We start from the raw sequence: 17468 nt of genomic DNA on the forward strand, positions 1-17468 counted from the left end.
CCTTCTCCAAACTTTTTCACTTTTCTCCTTTTAACTAATTATTTACTTAATTAGCATACAAATTAAATAACTATATACTAAATCAAATTTAATATAAAGTTAATTATTTAATTAACATACAAAATCACATATTTATATGCATATATCTCTTTATGAATCCAATTCATATAAATCTAATATTTGAATTTCATTCAAATACATCTCTCTTATAATATAGTTTGAATTATAGATCATGTCTATCAGAATTCACTATACTACATATTAATCATATTAATATAGAATTCCTTTAATTAATCTGAACATATATATATATATATATAATATTAAATAACTAACTAATTATGAGACTTTACATCAAGAATTCCTACACCAAGCAAAGATCCAAACACAATGATCTTAATTACTTCACCGCATCTTGTCATCTCAAAGAGTGTCCGCATTAGTTTTAGACCAAATTTTCCTTGTTAATTGACATTTACACCTAAAATAGGTAAAAACTTTTAAATGATTCCTAAAAGAACACCCAAAAGATTAGTATGAACTTATTTCATTACGAAATTAGTATGACTAGAATAAGATCGTGACATTTTTCGAGCAACATATCTCAAGCTTTGAAGAAGAGCTTAACATTCCAAAAAGTGTCCCATAGTTGTTTAGAAAAAATCTTGTTAGAGGAGTTGGGCTCAATAGAGCAAGGCAGTTTCAAGCCTAAAAACATAAGCGATCTCGACAGGAAAATATATTTCTCCCTTTGTGTCCATATCTCGTGTCGCCGCCTAGGGATTTGAAGAATTGTTTTAACATCATATTGGAGAAAATACTCGTGATCAACTCATATTTCATTGTTTGGACTCATAGAGAAGAAAAGATACATTGCGTATTGATACCAAATATTGGCACCCACGACGAATTTATAATGTTCGGGAAGAAGTCGAATGAATGCTCTATGTAACAAACAACCTCGCACCTGTTTGGTCACTAACACTCCGACGATCAAGTTAGCAAGCGTGTAGATAGATAGCTAGAGAACATAAAATTTTGTGATGTTTTTCGGCCTACCTCTAATGTCTGAGTTCTTTTAATTATGTAGATGATTGGTTTCATTATAGTCAATTGGTTAATTAATCTCTTGGATAATTAATTTGACCGTTCCTAACTTAATCTAGCCGTTATGGATAGATCAAAACACATGTAATCGGCTTAATAGGTGAACATTTAAGGTGTATTTTGGGCAAGAATTATTCTAAGACTATAATAATCTTCTCTTGCTACAGTATTTTGTAATCCTCAATTAGCTACATACAACACTATTTCAGAACCCCAATTTGCTATCAAATTTACTATCTGCTGTCATTTTTACTATTTTACATTCATAGTTTTTTTTTTATTATCTGCTACAATGTTTACTATTTATTCCTCAAATTAAAATAGTTTACATTTCAAACACATATTATTATAATCCAAACTAAAATAATATGCACCTCAAATACAGATTATTATAACCCAACTATAATAATCTATGACCATAGAAACCAACTCATTGCTTCGAACACCTCCTTAGTCATAATTTGTCCATAGGGTTGGTCCGATTAAGCTTCATGGTCGACTTCCATACCTATACATTGTTTTTCTCTCATATGCAACCCCACGAGTCGATCTCTGTGAGTCTTGTTGATCTTATGATGAGATTTAATATATTTTCATCTCTAATGGTTGAGCCTATGGGTCGACCTATATACTTAGCTAACTAAACCATTCTCTTGTAATGATCTATTGGTCATCCCTTATACCTAAATAGCCATATTTTTTACTCGCGACATTGTGTATCAAGATCACAAAGGCGAAGATATTCTAAATCAAATTTAAGATCACATCATTCCTCAAATAATCTATACCAAACACAATAGTGATATAATTAACAAAAAAAAAAAAAAAAAAAAAAAAAAACAGAATATTTGTAAGTAATCCAACGGATGTTTTATTGAAATATTGTAAATTTGAAAACTAAATAGGAAAATATGGTGGTTAGTTTTATGGCAGATTATCGAAGGTTGAAGGCTCGACAATGGAGGTTCAACATTTGACAAATGTATGTCGAGTGTTCAACATTTGACCTCTTTAGATCAAAAGTTCAACACTTGACAAAGCATTCAGCCAAGATTCTCTGCCTTCCCTTGGCTTCTCTGCATGTCCAGTCTTCTCGCATGCAAATCAGAAGCTGCACATCATGCTGACCATGACTTTATGGCCAGCTTTCTCGTGGGCTGAGTGTTCAACACTCGACCTTTGTCATTTTAAACACAATCTCATATCCATTTTACCTCACAAACATTTTACCTCTCTTCTTCGTGAATTAGAAATCTTCTCCTCCCAGCTCCTCTTCTTCATTCCATCATAAATCATTTCCTCCCATTTTTTACTTTCCATTTCCATTTTACATTTTTCTGTTTCATCAAATTACCTCCACACTTTTCATCACAAATTATACTGGTTTGTTAATTTACTCTACTAGATTTATATTTGTTAAGAATAATTATAAATTTCGTTTTTGTTATTATATTATTATTTTTAATAAGTTATATATTCTAATATTATTTTATTTTTTCTAGTTGTTGCCGGATAAAAAAGTACAAAAAAAAAGGTGAACGTTATCACTTTGAAGAAAAAAAGAACTATGGTCGAATTTGTGAGTTGAACTTTAATTTTTATTTATTAATAGTTTTTTGTTTTTAATATTTGTTTATGCTAAATCTATCATTTTTATTCCTTATATTGATGTTAATATTTTTTAAATATTAGTTATATATCTATATTACGCTGAATTTAATAATATTTTAGATATATCATGTTTATGTTAGTCTACCATGTTAATGTTAATTTTTTTAATATTATTTTTTAACTGAAGATCAAGAAGTAATTGTGTTTATATGTCGTTTGTTATATGATATTTTATATTTTAGTATTGTATTTTAGTTAACAAGTTTAGTATTTTGTCTGTTTTAAATAAAAAGAGTGAATACTTTATTGTTTGTTTTTATTTAACTGTGATGTTTATAGTTTAAAAAGTTTAGTTTATTGTTATGTTTAAAACGTTGTTGTTTGTAGTTTAAAAACTTTAGTATTATTAGTTTAATACAAAATTATTGTGATTTTTTTAATATATTTCTTATGATATTTGATTCTTTTAGTATTAAATTTGAAAAAACAGTTTTAAAAAGTTTAGTTTATTGTTATGTTTAAAATATTGATGTTTATGGTTGAAAAACTTTAGTAATTTTAGTTTAATACAAAATTATTGTGATTTTTTAATATATTTCTTATATTATTTGTTTTTTTAGTATTAACTTTAAAAAATTAGTTTAAAAAGTTTAGTTTAGTTCAGTATTAACTTTATTTTCTTTGAAAAAATAGTTTAGTTTAGTATTAACTTTATTGTGATTTTAGTATTGAATTTGAAAAAATAGCAAAACTTTAGTATTAATTTTGAAAAAATAGTTTAAAAGGTTTAGTTTAGTTTAATACCTTATTGTGATTTTTTTAATATATTTCGTATGATATTTGAATTTTTTTTTATCACTTTTTGTTTTTGTTTAAGTTTGATAATCAGTAAAACAATTAGTAAGGTGTTATTTCTCTTTTATATAGAAAGAGAGAAAATGACATACATATGTTTGAGATTTATGTTGTATGGAGTTGATTATGACCAACCACTAAGTGGGGATTTTAGCATAAATGTGAACAGTGCAATTGTATTCGAACAATTCATTGAAATGGTTGGATGTCACTTACTATAGATATGAGGAAAAAACAGCTAGAAATAATATATAGACATCATAATCTAGAACCATTAGAATCAATAAGGTTTATGTCATTTCCTATTCTGAATGAACAAGCTATGAACTTAATGTTCTCAATCGCGATGTCACTCTCGAATTTAGTGCATTTGTATACAAATGTAAGTAGAATAGGTTTGGATATAAACTTGAATGCACCATTTAGTCAGTTTGAAGATCCAACTCAGTGTATTGATCATAATCCGGAATCAGTTGCATCGCTGATATGGCAGTTAACAACCAGTACAAAGATTTCAGAACAGAAACGAATGATGAATTTGAAGAGTTGGATTTTGATGGTTGTGAACATCTGCCTTCAGATACATTCAACGATTTGGATATGAGTGTACTAGATAGCATTTGAGAACACGACCCAATTATAGTATCTGTGGATGTTGACAACACCCAATTGTATAAGGGGATGATTTGTCAACATAAAGAAATGCTACAACACGCAGTCAAATGTTTTGTTATTAAATGTCACATACCATATGAGGTTGTGGAATCGACATCTACGATTTGCATAATTTGGTGTAGGAAATGGGAAGAAGATTGCAAATGGAGACTTCATGAAATAAAGAAAAAAATCCCATGGCTTGTTTGAGATCAATAAATATGTTGAGCAACATACATATTTTTATTCAGAACTGAGTCAAAGTCATGTGCAGTTGGATTCATCAATGATTGCAGTAGAGTTTTGTGATACCGTAAGGGAAAAACCATCTATCAACGTGGCACAACTACAATCCAAGATAAAATCAAAAATTGGATATCATGTTCCTTACCATAGGGTATGGGAGGGCAAAAGAAAAATGTTGGCTAAAGTTTTCGGTGATTGGGATAAGTCATACAAATTGTTACCCAGGTGGCTGTATATGGTTAAGCAGACCAATCCCGGAACACGTGTAGAGTGGAAAGTGAAAGAAACGCTTACTAAAGGCCATGTTATCCTAACTTCTGTATTTTGGACATTTGGTCCTTGTATATAAGCTTTTAATAAATGTTGGCCAATAATTCAGATAGATGGTACCCACTTGTATGGCAAATATCGAGGAAAATTACTGATTGCTACATCAGTTGATTCGAACGAGCATCTTCTTCCACTTTCATTCGTCGTTGTAGATGAATAGTCTACAAACTTCATGGGGATGGTCCTTGAGAGAAATTGTAACACACGAAGAAGTGTGTTTTATTTCAGATCGACATTCTGCCATCATCGTAGCAGTGAACAATCCAACAAATGGTTGGACAGGACCAAAATGTCACGATCATTTATGCTTACGTCGTATCGTTAGCAACTTTAATAAAAAGTACAAATTTAATACATTAAAAAATTATGTTCATCGTGTCGGGTGTCAATTTCAAATTCAAAAGTTTAACAAAGCCATTGAAGACATCAAAGAATAAATCAAAGCTATCTGGTTTTTTTTTACAACATTGATATAGAACAATGGACTCAAGCACATGATGGAGGGTTCAGATACGGGTAGACGACAAATTTATCAGAGTGCATAAATGGCATCCTCGAAGGAGCTCGAATGTTGCCAATAAATGTCATTGCTCAAATAACATTCTTTGAGTGTATAAATTATTTCGAGAAAAGACTAGAAGAAATAAGGGTTGCTTTTAAGCGTTAGGATAAATACACCCGATAATATTATTATTTTTATATATATGTTATTAACGATTTGTTTCAAACATATTTATAATACTAAAAATTCAGGTACACACGTGAACAAAAATTACTAAATGGGCTATAAGATCTAGTAAATATGAAATACAGTCATACGATCGATATGAAGGTGTGTTTCATGTAAAAACCGGACGTCACAGTCTCAATACTAAAGGAGAAAATGTTCAAATATTGAGGCTAAACGAGTCAGAGTGGTACTGTTCATGTAACAAGTGGCAAGCGTTTGGCATTCCTTGTTCGCATTTTATGGCAGTTTGCTCATATTTTAACATGAACTACGAAGATTTTATCGAGGACTACAGTAAATTGTCAACATATGCTGAATGTTACTCTCCTCAATTTCAACCTATACTACATGAAGATTATTGGATCACGCACCCTAATATGTCCGTCTTACATGTTGATCCATCGTGAGAAAACCTGGTAGACCAAAGAGTTCACGTTACCATAACGAGATGGATTAGACAGAACCAATCAGTCGACGACGATATGGGTTTTGTAATTAGTTAGGTCATAATCGAAGGAAGTGTCATTCGTTACTAAGACATACTCCAGACAGTTAGGGATTGAGAAATAAATATTTTTTTTTATATATATTTAATTAAGTGTAGATGATACTTTTATTGTGTATTTAACTTTGTTCTTATAATTTATAAAGTTGTACATAATTCTTTCAATTAAATTGTACATTATTTAATTGATTTTTTTTTTCTCTTAGATCGTGGCTTTAAATCTAGGATCTATTGATCCCCATGTTTTGTACGACCAATCCATTCATCGATCAACCGCTGTATAGCAAGATCGTAACATCGGCAAAATATATTGCAGACGTCGAGAGGCAGTTGTTCAGCGCACTATCCCACTCCACCTTTAAATACTACCGCTACTTCGTACATCTGGATTTTATGGGGTTGCCATATTAGAATTTATTCAGTTAGATTGGTATCTTATCCCAACATTGGTTGAGAGATGGATGCCTAAGACGCGTACATTTCATATTTCCATTGGAGAGTGCACTATCACTCTACAGGACATAGAAGTGTTGTTCTGGTTACCTGTTGACGGTGAGCCAGTCTCCGGAGTGATGTATGATTATTGGTAACAAATCTGTCAACTGTACCTCGGTGTGACCCTATCTGTCGACAAAATTAAAGGATCAAGGTTAAGTTTAATATGGTTAGGGACACAATTCCATGAGCTTGACGATGATGCAGATGAGGAAACCGTCATGAGATATGCACGAGTATATATACTGCAAATGATAGGTGGAAGTTTGTTTTCCGACAAATCAAGTCATTTTGTTCACTTGATGTTCCTGTCATTGTTAGCTGACCTCTATGATGCGGGACAATATTCTTGGAGTGGAGCATGTTTGACATAGTTGTATGGACAACTGTGCAAAACAACCAAATATGAAGTTCACGAGATAGCTAAGCCTCTGATACTTTTACAACTATGGGCTTGTGAGCGATTTCCAACAATGGCTCCACAACCACAACATGTAAATGATGCTCAGTTAGCTGGACGAGCCTATGATTCTCGGTATGTTATTTTAATTCAATTTAATTTTTATATGACTGATCTAGTTAATTCATAATCTAAATTATCAATTTAAAAATTTAGGTGGAGAGACAAATTTTGCGTGACTATGACAACTACACATGTAGTCAGCCAGTATAGTTACATGTTTGATCTGTTTCAACCTGATAAGGTACATTAATACTGAACCAGATTGATTATTTTATACAGATTTTTATTGTATTTGTCTTTAATGTTTTTCAATATAATAGTGTTTCAGGTTATTTGGGAGCCTTACAAACTTGTTATGCACACTTTGCCCAATTTATGTACAAATGGTCAAGACATACGGCGGACGATAAGTCTTCTCATATGTTTTCACATTGGTGAGTGACATCTTCCTGACAGGGTAACGAGACAATCTGGTTTTCAGCAAGATGTCCCATCGCCTTGTAATACTAAACCCCTACTGCATGACATTGACTTAAGAACTGGAGATTGGTCTGAAAAAGTTGTACGTTTGGTAGTGCGATGGCACTATCGTGCAAAGTTTATTGTAGTGAGGGTTTCTACTGAGCAGTTTGACAGGTATGTCACTCAAAACTACATCAACTGGTATATTAATATCACAAGACGATACATTACTCATATGGGAGCAGATGTGGGTCATCTGGTAAATAAATGAATATTATATAATTATTTTTAATATAAATTTATTTTAAATATTATCTAATTGTTTTACAATTCACAGAGATTGAACAACAAAAGATTCCGTGATGCTGCGAATGATCCAAACCAGGTTCTTGCTATATATAGTGACAACCAAAACTATATGGAGGAGATATATTATATGTACGATATAGATATTGTTCCTCCACCAGCTCATAGACATAGAGGACCTATTTGAGAAGAATAAAATAAGTTTGATGAGGTTGCTCACAACGTGGAAGAATTATCCCTTGTGATATAGACACAGAGTCAAACTGATTATATTAGCCTGATGATTATGCCAGCATTTAGTTCAAGATATTATGATTCAGAGGCTGATCCATCATCTTCATATTATGAAGCACCTGCACAGGGACCGGAGCAACATCAAGAGGAACCAGAACAACCTCAAGTTCGAAGTCGATGATGACAATCAGCTCGAAATCGACGACGTCCGCCTTGTGGGACACATTGATTTTTTAAATTATTTTTATATAAATGAGATAATAGTTGTATTAATATGAATATTTTAATTTACACTTTATTATTTTTAAATTATGGAAGAAAACGTGAATGAAATATTATTGGATATGATATTTTTTAGAGTTAAGTTAAGAAGATGATGATAAAAAATAATAACAAAGGGAGGTGTAATATTAAAATAACATAATGGAAAAAAAAATTATGGAAGTCGAGTCTTCAAAATTCGATTTAGACTTGTCGAAATTTGAAGACTCGAGTTTCCAAGACTCGACAAACTAAATAAAAAAAAAAAGTACAATATTTTTCTAAATTGTTTTGAAACAACCACATTTTTATAAATAGTTTAAAAAACTACAATATTATCCTAATTTTTCCTAATCCAACATCTATATCTTTTTCCTAATTCCCAAAAACACACACACAAACCCAGCATTTAGAATTTAAACGAATATCATCGATTTCCTCTATTCCATGAATCTCGCTAGATTTTTATTGTTAAAAAATAAAATGTAAATATAAGATAAGTTTGGGAGATCTTATTATTATTATTATTTATTACTAATTAGTATCATTAGAAACAAACTATAGATTTAATTAATACGAAGTTAATTAAGATATGGATATTAAAAGATTATCATCGCGAGCGCGGGAACAAACGAGGTGATTCCCTCCAATTTTATGTTTCCTTTTCCCCTCCGAGGTTCCTGTTGTACTTCGGATCACGTTTCGTTACGAACAATGCTTAAGCTCACTCTCTGATTCTCCAATTCTCTCAAAACCCTAGTTCCCAATTTTCAGCCATCAGATCATTCACAATTGGGCGTAGATTCATGGAGACTCCGGCTGAGCAATCGGGGAATGTGACGGAAGTTGGCGCCACTGAGACTGGAAAACGGGAGCTCCGGAGTGTTCGCCGGAAACTGGTACAGTCTACGTTGCTTCCTCACAAGCCTCAAGAACAGGAGGAGAATGGAATCGATCAAGAGGAGGAGAACAATTGCGGCGAGGAGGAGGAATTATGCGGGAGTCAGGGCAAGAAGAAAAGGAAGTCGAAGGGGAAGGCAACGCCTCAATCACGAAGCTCAAAGAAGGTGAATTGGATTTAATTAGATAAATTGCTACTCTAGTTTCATAATGGTTGTCCATATGCTTGAGAATAGTTGTAGCATGAATAGTTCAATTAGGCTAAATTACTCGATGCTTGTGTTGGGAATTGGGATAATGCTGGAATTAGGTATTGAAATACGATATATGATATGCCTTTTTTTGGGAAATTCAAATTGGAAAAGGTCTACACCTCTACATCAAACTATAATCACATCGAAGATGAAATAATTACGTTTTATATACAGCAGGCGAAGGAAAAGCGAGCAGTAAACTTGACGCCAAAGAAAATTTTGCATTTTGAAGAGGCAACTCCAACAATTCCCGACTTGCGTCTGGAGGCCAAAATGACTAGGGAGGTCAGTTTTATAGTTTGTTGTTGCGCTCTTACATGATGAATTTTTGTTCTATTAGTTGCTATTGTGTTCTCATGATGTGCTACTCGTAGAGATTTGAGTGTATATGTCGGTTTTGGAATTTCCACCCGTAAATTAGGAGTTTGTGTATGAAGTGATTATTGCATGTATCTTTGTTTAATACATTAAGTAATTAAATCTCCAGCTCTAAGCCCTTATTCGTATGATCAGGAAAATTCACGGATGTTTGCTGGAAGGCAAATACATCCCTTCTTTTCATCCCTAAAAGCAGGGAAGAAAAATCAAGAGTCAACTCAATCGGCAGAGAGAGGGTGTACTGTTGAGAAAAAGGAAAGTAGAACTGATTGTTATCCTATCCACGTCTATGAAGGAACTGGGGTATGTTTTTTCTCGACTTAACTCTATGTCAAGCTGCAAAAAATATAAAGTGCTGTCACAGACGATCATTTGTGAAGTTTAGTGGATGCAAGAAAAACTCGGAGCATCTCAAGTTATTATGTAAATATGTCTGTATGATAGTACTATCTAATAATACATATTTAACGCTTTGGTAGCCCACTGCTCTTGACTAAGCACTCTCCTCAAAATGTTGAATAGTAGATCTTTTGTTTTTCATCCAGGGTGATTTTTTTTATAATACCATGCAGGATGATGAACTATCTCCAGACTGGAAAAACTGGACTTTCACTGACAGAAATAGTATACATAATGGCCATTCATTACAAGAAGCTTCTTCATCAGTATTTGAAGGCTCTGTTAAGTCTTTAAGTTTAGATGACCTTCCAATTGTGTTGCCACCCTCCGATTCTACTCCTGGTACAATTGAGGAGCCCATGGATCATAATTCCATCAATCAAGAAGGCATTAAAGAGTTAATGTCAACTGTATACAGTGTGGATGCTGACAAGGAAATAATGCTGCATCACCTCCCAAGTAGTGCAGAAATGGTATATTTCATCCTGAATTCAAATGTTTCTTTCCTTCTTTCTCTACTTTATTGAACTCGTTTCAACTTCAAGTTGTACTGCAAACATCTTCTCTTGAGCTTATCATCTCTTTCTCATGAATTATTGTCAGGATGATAACCTGAATAAAACACGCGGGCTTAGTGATTCTGAAGCAAGGCCAATTCTTGAGCATCAAAATAGATTTCTTGAGGACAGGTCATTACTATTATGAACTATTAAGTTCTTTGGTCGCTCTTCTTGTTTTTAGAGAACCACGAGTTTGATTTACATTTACCCCCCTTCCTTCTCACTCTGCCTGCCTTAATTATGATGTCAAATGCTACCAGTTCCATACTTCTAGTTTAAACTCCAGAAACAATAAACTTTCTTACTAGAAAATTTGAGGTTCTACAACTTAGTTTAAAGTTTTGCATGTTGTGGGTTGTGGGTTGAATGTTAGTATATTCCCCCATCTTTCCCTGCCTCTTTTTTTATAGCAAATCTTTCTTTTTATATTACCGTGGGAATTAATTGATGTGAGAGGTGGAAGAAGCATGATATGTAGAGCTGTTGAGCTATGATTTGAGTGCTGCCAAGATTTATGGCTTCAGTATATGATGCTGCCTGCAAATATGTGCTCATTTCACTTGTTCTTTTCACAAGTATAATATTCTCCATCTAAGGGAATGGGATTTTTAATATATAATTTGGTTACTTCAGCTTATTAAATTGCTGCTGTCAGTTTATTACTACTACTGATAAGCAAACTTGAAGTGAGGTCGATTCATGAGGGAGCTCATAGTTCTATACCTTCATAATTTTGTTATGTCTTGGATTACATTATTGTTGTTTGGTTAATGCATCATTCATCCTTATGATTGGCTCCTTGCTTTTCTAAATGTTTGAACATTTCAGTGGTAGTTTTCAATAGGTATCTTTGCTGTCTGAAGAGATGATTATGCTTTTCCTCAAACCATGGATGCTTAATTTTCTTCTTGCTTCTCTCCTATTATTTGATACTGCAATTTTAACAATTGTTTTGTTAAAATAGAATGCAGTCCTACTACCTTCGTTGTCAAAGCCGTCCCAAAAATTGCTTATGGACATACAAATATCAGCCGAAGATGGCTATGGAGGTTGGGTACCAAATCTGTTTTAGCAACAAAGCTTTCTGGTATCTGTTTTCTTCTATTATCCATTCCTTGACACATGGTTTTGCAGGTATGTGGTAATCTTGAATCAGTCAAGTTCTTGAGTGAGTGGCTACACCTCTGGTATGAAAGAAATTCACAGAACAACAAAGATTTTGGTGGAGGGAATAAGTTCCAGAAGCAAGATAACGATGGTTACTGTTCTCAGAGTGATTCTGACTATGAAAGTCCAGATGGAAAGGATAGTCTGACAAATGTTCTCCTTGTCACAGGATCTTCTGGGGTATGCAGAAACTCACATGTATCACCTGATAGTTTTATGCTTTCTTTTGTTTTGTTTCATTGTATTTTTTTAGTGTAGTCTCTTTTCATTTTATCAATGAGAAGTCTTGTTTCTTTTTTTTTTTTTCTTTTTTAAAAGAAGAAAAATGTAAGTCTTTGTTTCAGTTTCTTCCTCCTACAGCAACTTCATAGATTTCTTTGAATTTCAAGTTGGTGGTTTATTTGGTTTACAGTTAAATTGGATTTTCTTGCTCGCCTCTTTAATTGAGCTCTTAATATTCTGTTACCTCTGGGAAGTAATTTTTAGGAGAGTCCATTGTTATTCTCCATCTAAACTGTGCAATATATTATAATTACTTCCTTATCTCTCTTAAGGTTGCAGGTTATTATTTATGAATGTGGGAACTTATTCTCCTTGCTGTTCATGATTTTTCTCTTTGGTTAAAATATTTCCATATGGTTGCAGAGTGGGAAATCTGCAGCGATTTATGCTTGTGCTGAAGAGCATGGTTTCAGGGTTTTTGAGGTAATGCTACTTTGGCATCACAACGATGGTTTCTGAATTTAAATATGTAATTTGCTGCTGCTAAATTTGAATGATGTTGTTTTGGGATCAAAATGATACAGGAGCCTTTAATTTTGTTGATATGTTGGGGAATATCCTTCATGTATGGAAAATTGGCTTTCTAACTAATCAAATGACTATAGATTTCATCTATCAGAGATCAAGACAATGTAAGAAACCATCTAGAAAGTTAACTATGTCTAAATTGGGACTTGGGGTTTAGGAGGAACCACTTTGGAAGAGAACTTGACAATTTGATTGGACTTAGAGATAAAATTGCAGTGGCTTGGTCTTAGTTCTAACCAAGATGGGGTGATTTTGACTCCTGAAAAATTCTGTACCATCACTTAGTCCACTTTTTTTGAATCTCATTCCTATTACTTCTAAATTGATGTTGCCTTATACTTTGTTCCCTTGCCTTCAAAACCTTAAGATATCCTTAATTGGCTTAAAACTGGGCTCTTTATTGTATTGATTTCATCTTCTTGATGAAACTCCAAAAACAACTTTCCCGCATCAGTTTGTAGCCAAAGTGTAGTTTTTCTTAACGAATATTTTGGTATGCCTTTCAGCCAAGATCCATGTTGAGAGCTTTTGTTGTAATTTTTATTGATAAATAAATGAGCTTCTTGTGACAAAATGGAATTTCTTTGAATAGTTTCTGTAACTTTGCACCTTTTCCAGCTTGATTGGAGTACCTTTTGTGACTTTTGCACTTCTATTATTGCTTTTATGGATACAAAGAAATCAAGGGACTTTGATTTTTAATTTTAAAAAACATGATTCTCGTGTTTAAACTTGGTTAGTTATGGCTTTTTCCTGCAATAAATTCCTTATGGTGGTGGTATTCTCTACCCACATCCTCTGTAGTAACTCCTTTTTTGCTTAATAGATTAAAAATATAAATATTATATATATAAAAAAACTTTACCGTGACTATTATATTGTCCTTCAGTTCAGTGCATCTGTTATTCGATCAGGAGCTGTTCTCAAGCAGATGATTGGAGAGGCTTTACAATCTCATCAGCTAAAATGGTCCGTACTATTTAAATTTTGGCTTAGATTCCCTCCATGTTATAGTTTCTTTCTTAAACTCTATGATATATATTGCTCATTCTGCATGATTCTGGTTACTACTTAAGAAAAGTAAATTTCAATGTCTGGTGCATATTTATTACTAATTTCTCCTTCAAAAAAGAGCATTAATTTATGCCTGCATGTCCATTTTGATATGGTTCAACCATCATAGTAGCTCTTTGTCAATTTCTTATTTTTGCTGGCCATAAATCCTTTTCAGAATTGACTGAAAAAAGGTGGTATCTTATAGGTCAGTAAAAAATTCCCAGGGATCAAGGAACAGTTTTATTGAGAAATGTTCCTCTTTTCAAGAGAGTACAGCAGCCAAATGTTTAGCTAGTGAGGTGATTGAACTCATCCCTTTATCAGACGATGATTCTAAAGATTACTTTAAAGGTGCTGGAGAATTTGAATACATCGCATCCGAAAGCCTCAGCAACCAAGGTGAAGCTAAGCCTTTAATTCTTTTAGAGGATGTGGATATCATTTTTCTTGAGGATCGTGGTTTTATTTCTGCAATTCAAGAGATTGCTGACACGGGGAAGGGACCCATAGTTTTGACCAGCAACAGTAAGAGGGCTTACTTGTGGAATTGACTTCATGTTGTAGGAATTTTACAGTTTACAATGAATCATTCTTGTTTTATTCTTGAACTATAGGTAGCGATCCTGTTCTCCCTGATAATTTGAATAGGCTACAGGTCTCTTTTAACCGACCATCATCAATGGAACTACTTAGCCATTTATATAAGGTGTGTGCTTCTGGCTTCTCTACTAATGACATATCACTTGAATTTCCATTCACCCGATTCATTATTGCTTCCCTTTCAGATTTGTACTGCTGAAGGAGTCAGCATCCAACCATGCTTACTTGAGCGCATTATTCATTGTTGCCACAAAGATATACGGAAAACCATTATGCATCTTCAGTTCTGGTGCCAGGGTACAAGATTTAGAGGTCAGTCTTGCTTTCCAAGCACATATACAATGCAATTTGAACGTGCAACTATGCCCCAACATCCCTACCCACCCACACAATCTCTACTCTTCTACCATTCCTGAGTTTTCCTTACTATTATTGGCCTATGCGATGCTTTAATTGAAACAAGATTATAGCTTCATCAAATGCAGGTCCTGGTGTTTTTGGAGAGAGATTTGAAATGATTTTTAATTCTTTTGATCATTTATCTGATGGATGTATTTTATCATGCAGATAAAATTCAGAAAAAGTATGGCTCACTTTCATTCGATATTGATGCTGGCCATCAGATACTGCCGGCGATGATGCCATGGAGTTTCCCGTCTCAGTTATCAGAGCTAGTTGACAAAGAGATAACAATGTCGTTATTAAGAATGGAAACGACTTGCTTGTTGGAGGCAAGTGAAGGTGAATTTTATGACAAGGGAATGCAGAATGGTCTACACTACCAGAATTATGAAGACACCTATCTTTTAGAAGCCAAGAAGGCAGCAATGTTGAGTAGGAATGGCTCGATTCAAGATCACAATGAATTTGCAGTTGAGTTTAATGCTGCACACGAGTGTTCTGATATTTCAGGAACCCCTATTCCTTTACCTAGGAAGAAGCACCGAAGAAGGCTGGATATAGTGGTGTCTTCTGACTCTGAAGATGTTCCTATCAACAAGGAATGTTCTCTAGTACCAAATAAAGATGACGGTATATTATCATCTCACCATCAGATATCTCCAAATTACTCAAGCCCATTAAATGGGCTGCTTTATCATATGGCAAATAATACTGTTGAAGATCATTATCCAAGTTCAGAAACTGCAGGGGGTATAGGTGTGAATGAGATGTCCATGTCTGTCACTACCTCATACGTACCAGAATCAATTTTTGTTCCTGAGACGGAAATTCATGATATGCAGTTGTTTCCCCAAATGGTATCTCATGGTGATGCTGGTGCCAGTCTAGAAGTTTCTATGGATGAGCTTTTTCAGAATGTGTTAGCAGTTGAAGCCAATAGTTTTGGTTCACCTACACATACTGTACAAGAAACTACAGCTGTTTTGGAAGATACTTGCAACATATTTAATTTATCTTGCCAAGAGACGGAAGGATTTTCTTGTAATGGACATATGGAAAACAATATCAGAGGGTATCCTGTGATGGATGAGTGCAGCCGTATAGACTTTAACAAGTCCAAGTTTGTAGAGAAACCTGAACTGAAAGTTTTGGGTGATTCAGTGCAAGAATTGTGGAAACAATTTCGCCTTGGTCACTTAGATCTTCTAGGACATCATGTCCCGCCAGAAAAAAAAGAAACTTTTCAGATCATCGAACTAGTTCATAGAATGAGCCATCTAATTTCAGATGCGGACCTGCTTTCTTCCTGCCGGCCACAAGTAAGTGCTTTAAATTGTGTATATCACGAATACTCCCATAATGTTAACTATATTTCTTTTTAGGATATGTTTGAGATGCCAACATTTGTATCCGAGGAATCAGACTCATTCTCCTGGGGAGGTGAGCAATTGCAGATGGCATCTACAATTGCTCAGCATGGATTTAGCGTCATTGCAAATGATATTGCTACCACGGGTTCTCGTGTAGGCTTTGGTAGCAGTGTGGATATCGTATCAGAAATGCTAGCCTCTGCAACTAATCCAGCAGCATTGGGTAAACTATTGAGGCATAATATGATGGAAAACTCCTCCACTACGAAGATTTTGAAACTCAGCCTTCCAGGAAACAGTAATATGCCAGAGAGGTAAGACACTGAAATCTCCTTTCACATGGATTTTTTTGAATAGCTGCTAGGATGATTAGGATTCCAGCTGGCTGACCTAGGTTATCTAATATCATGGGGAACACATAGACTCCTTCAAAATCCTATTTGACTACGTAAGATGACAGAACGAAGATGTGCATTTTTTTTTAAAGAAAAAATCTATGGTAATGGTAATTCTCAGATTTTCCAAAAACAAAATTAGCATTTTTAAAAGACTGACAACATAGTTTACAGATTCAGTTTCACATTCCCTGTTGAAGCAAATCTTCTCACACCTGTTCTAAGTGGGCTGGTTCTTTTTCTCATGGTTCTGAATGTCTTCTGTGCAGAGATATGAAATCACGCCTCTTCGATGTAATTCAGCAGGTAGCTCCAGACAGATCTTATTTGTCACTGAAAGGTGTTCGATTCTTCGAATATCTTTCTTCATTGCGCTGCATTTCAAGATCAGAAACTTTGCGTCTATCAAAAGGCCCTGACAAGACAAAAAGACGAAGGTTTGTACCTATAACAAGAATTGAGAACAGGCTTCCTTGCACATTTTTAATAAACACTTTTACCTTTTACAACCCCTTCATTGTTCTTGATTGATTTGTAATGTAGGGGAAGAATTGCGCGACATTACTTGAGTACTGGTTCTCATCTGTTCTCCCCTGAAGATATAACATTGCTGGGACAATCTAACCTTCCATACAAAGATATTCAAGGATGTTAATGCTATCTTCAGCAATTCATTCCCAAGGAATGCTAACAAGGTAGAATTCACTAACACCTTTATGTTACTATGATACGATGAATAGCTCTAGGAAATAGCTCAATAAGGCTGTTGAGAGGGAGGTCTCGATTGCATTTAGATTAGGTTTGTAGGTCGTTTATGCTTGTGATTAAATTGCCTCCCATCATAATCAAGCTTGCTTACACTGATTGTTTTTGTAACTTATAGCAGTAATTAATAGAAAATCTGTATTTAACAACAAA

The 17468-nt window shown here is 34.1% G+C and overlaps 1 protein-coding gene across 2 annotated transcripts; it reads left to right on the top strand.

The window, feature by feature from the left end:
* Positions 1-8865: 8865 nt before the first annotated feature.
* On the top strand, positions 8866-17468 carry LOC120086264. Of its 2 annotated transcripts, none has more exons than XM_039042812.1 (16): positions 8866-9326; positions 9588-9698; positions 9927-10094; positions 10364-10663; positions 10794-10879; positions 11715-11799; positions 11885-12097; positions 12563-12622; positions 13617-13696; positions 13989-14308; positions 14398-14489; positions 14569-14695; positions 14951-16104; positions 16168-16469; positions 16820-16987; positions 17094-17468. In XM_039042812.1, exons 1-16 carry the CDS (start codon positions 9066-9068, stop codon positions 17203-17205), a joined length of 3639 nt encoding a protein of 1212 aa, XP_038898740.1. In that variant the 5' UTR covers positions 8866-9065; the 3' UTR covers positions 17206-17468. The 2 variants fall into 2 exon arrangements, with proteins under 2 accessions (XP_038898740.1, XP_038898741.1); XM_039042813.1 differs by having other exon boundaries at positions 9591-9698.

Source organism: Benincasa hispida, chromosome 9 (assembly GCF_009727055.1).
Source record: "Benincasa hispida cultivar B227 chromosome 9, ASM972705v1, whole genome shotgun sequence".
Lineage (NCBI taxonomy): Eukaryota > Viridiplantae > Streptophyta > Magnoliopsida > Cucurbitales > Cucurbitaceae > Benincasa > Benincasa hispida.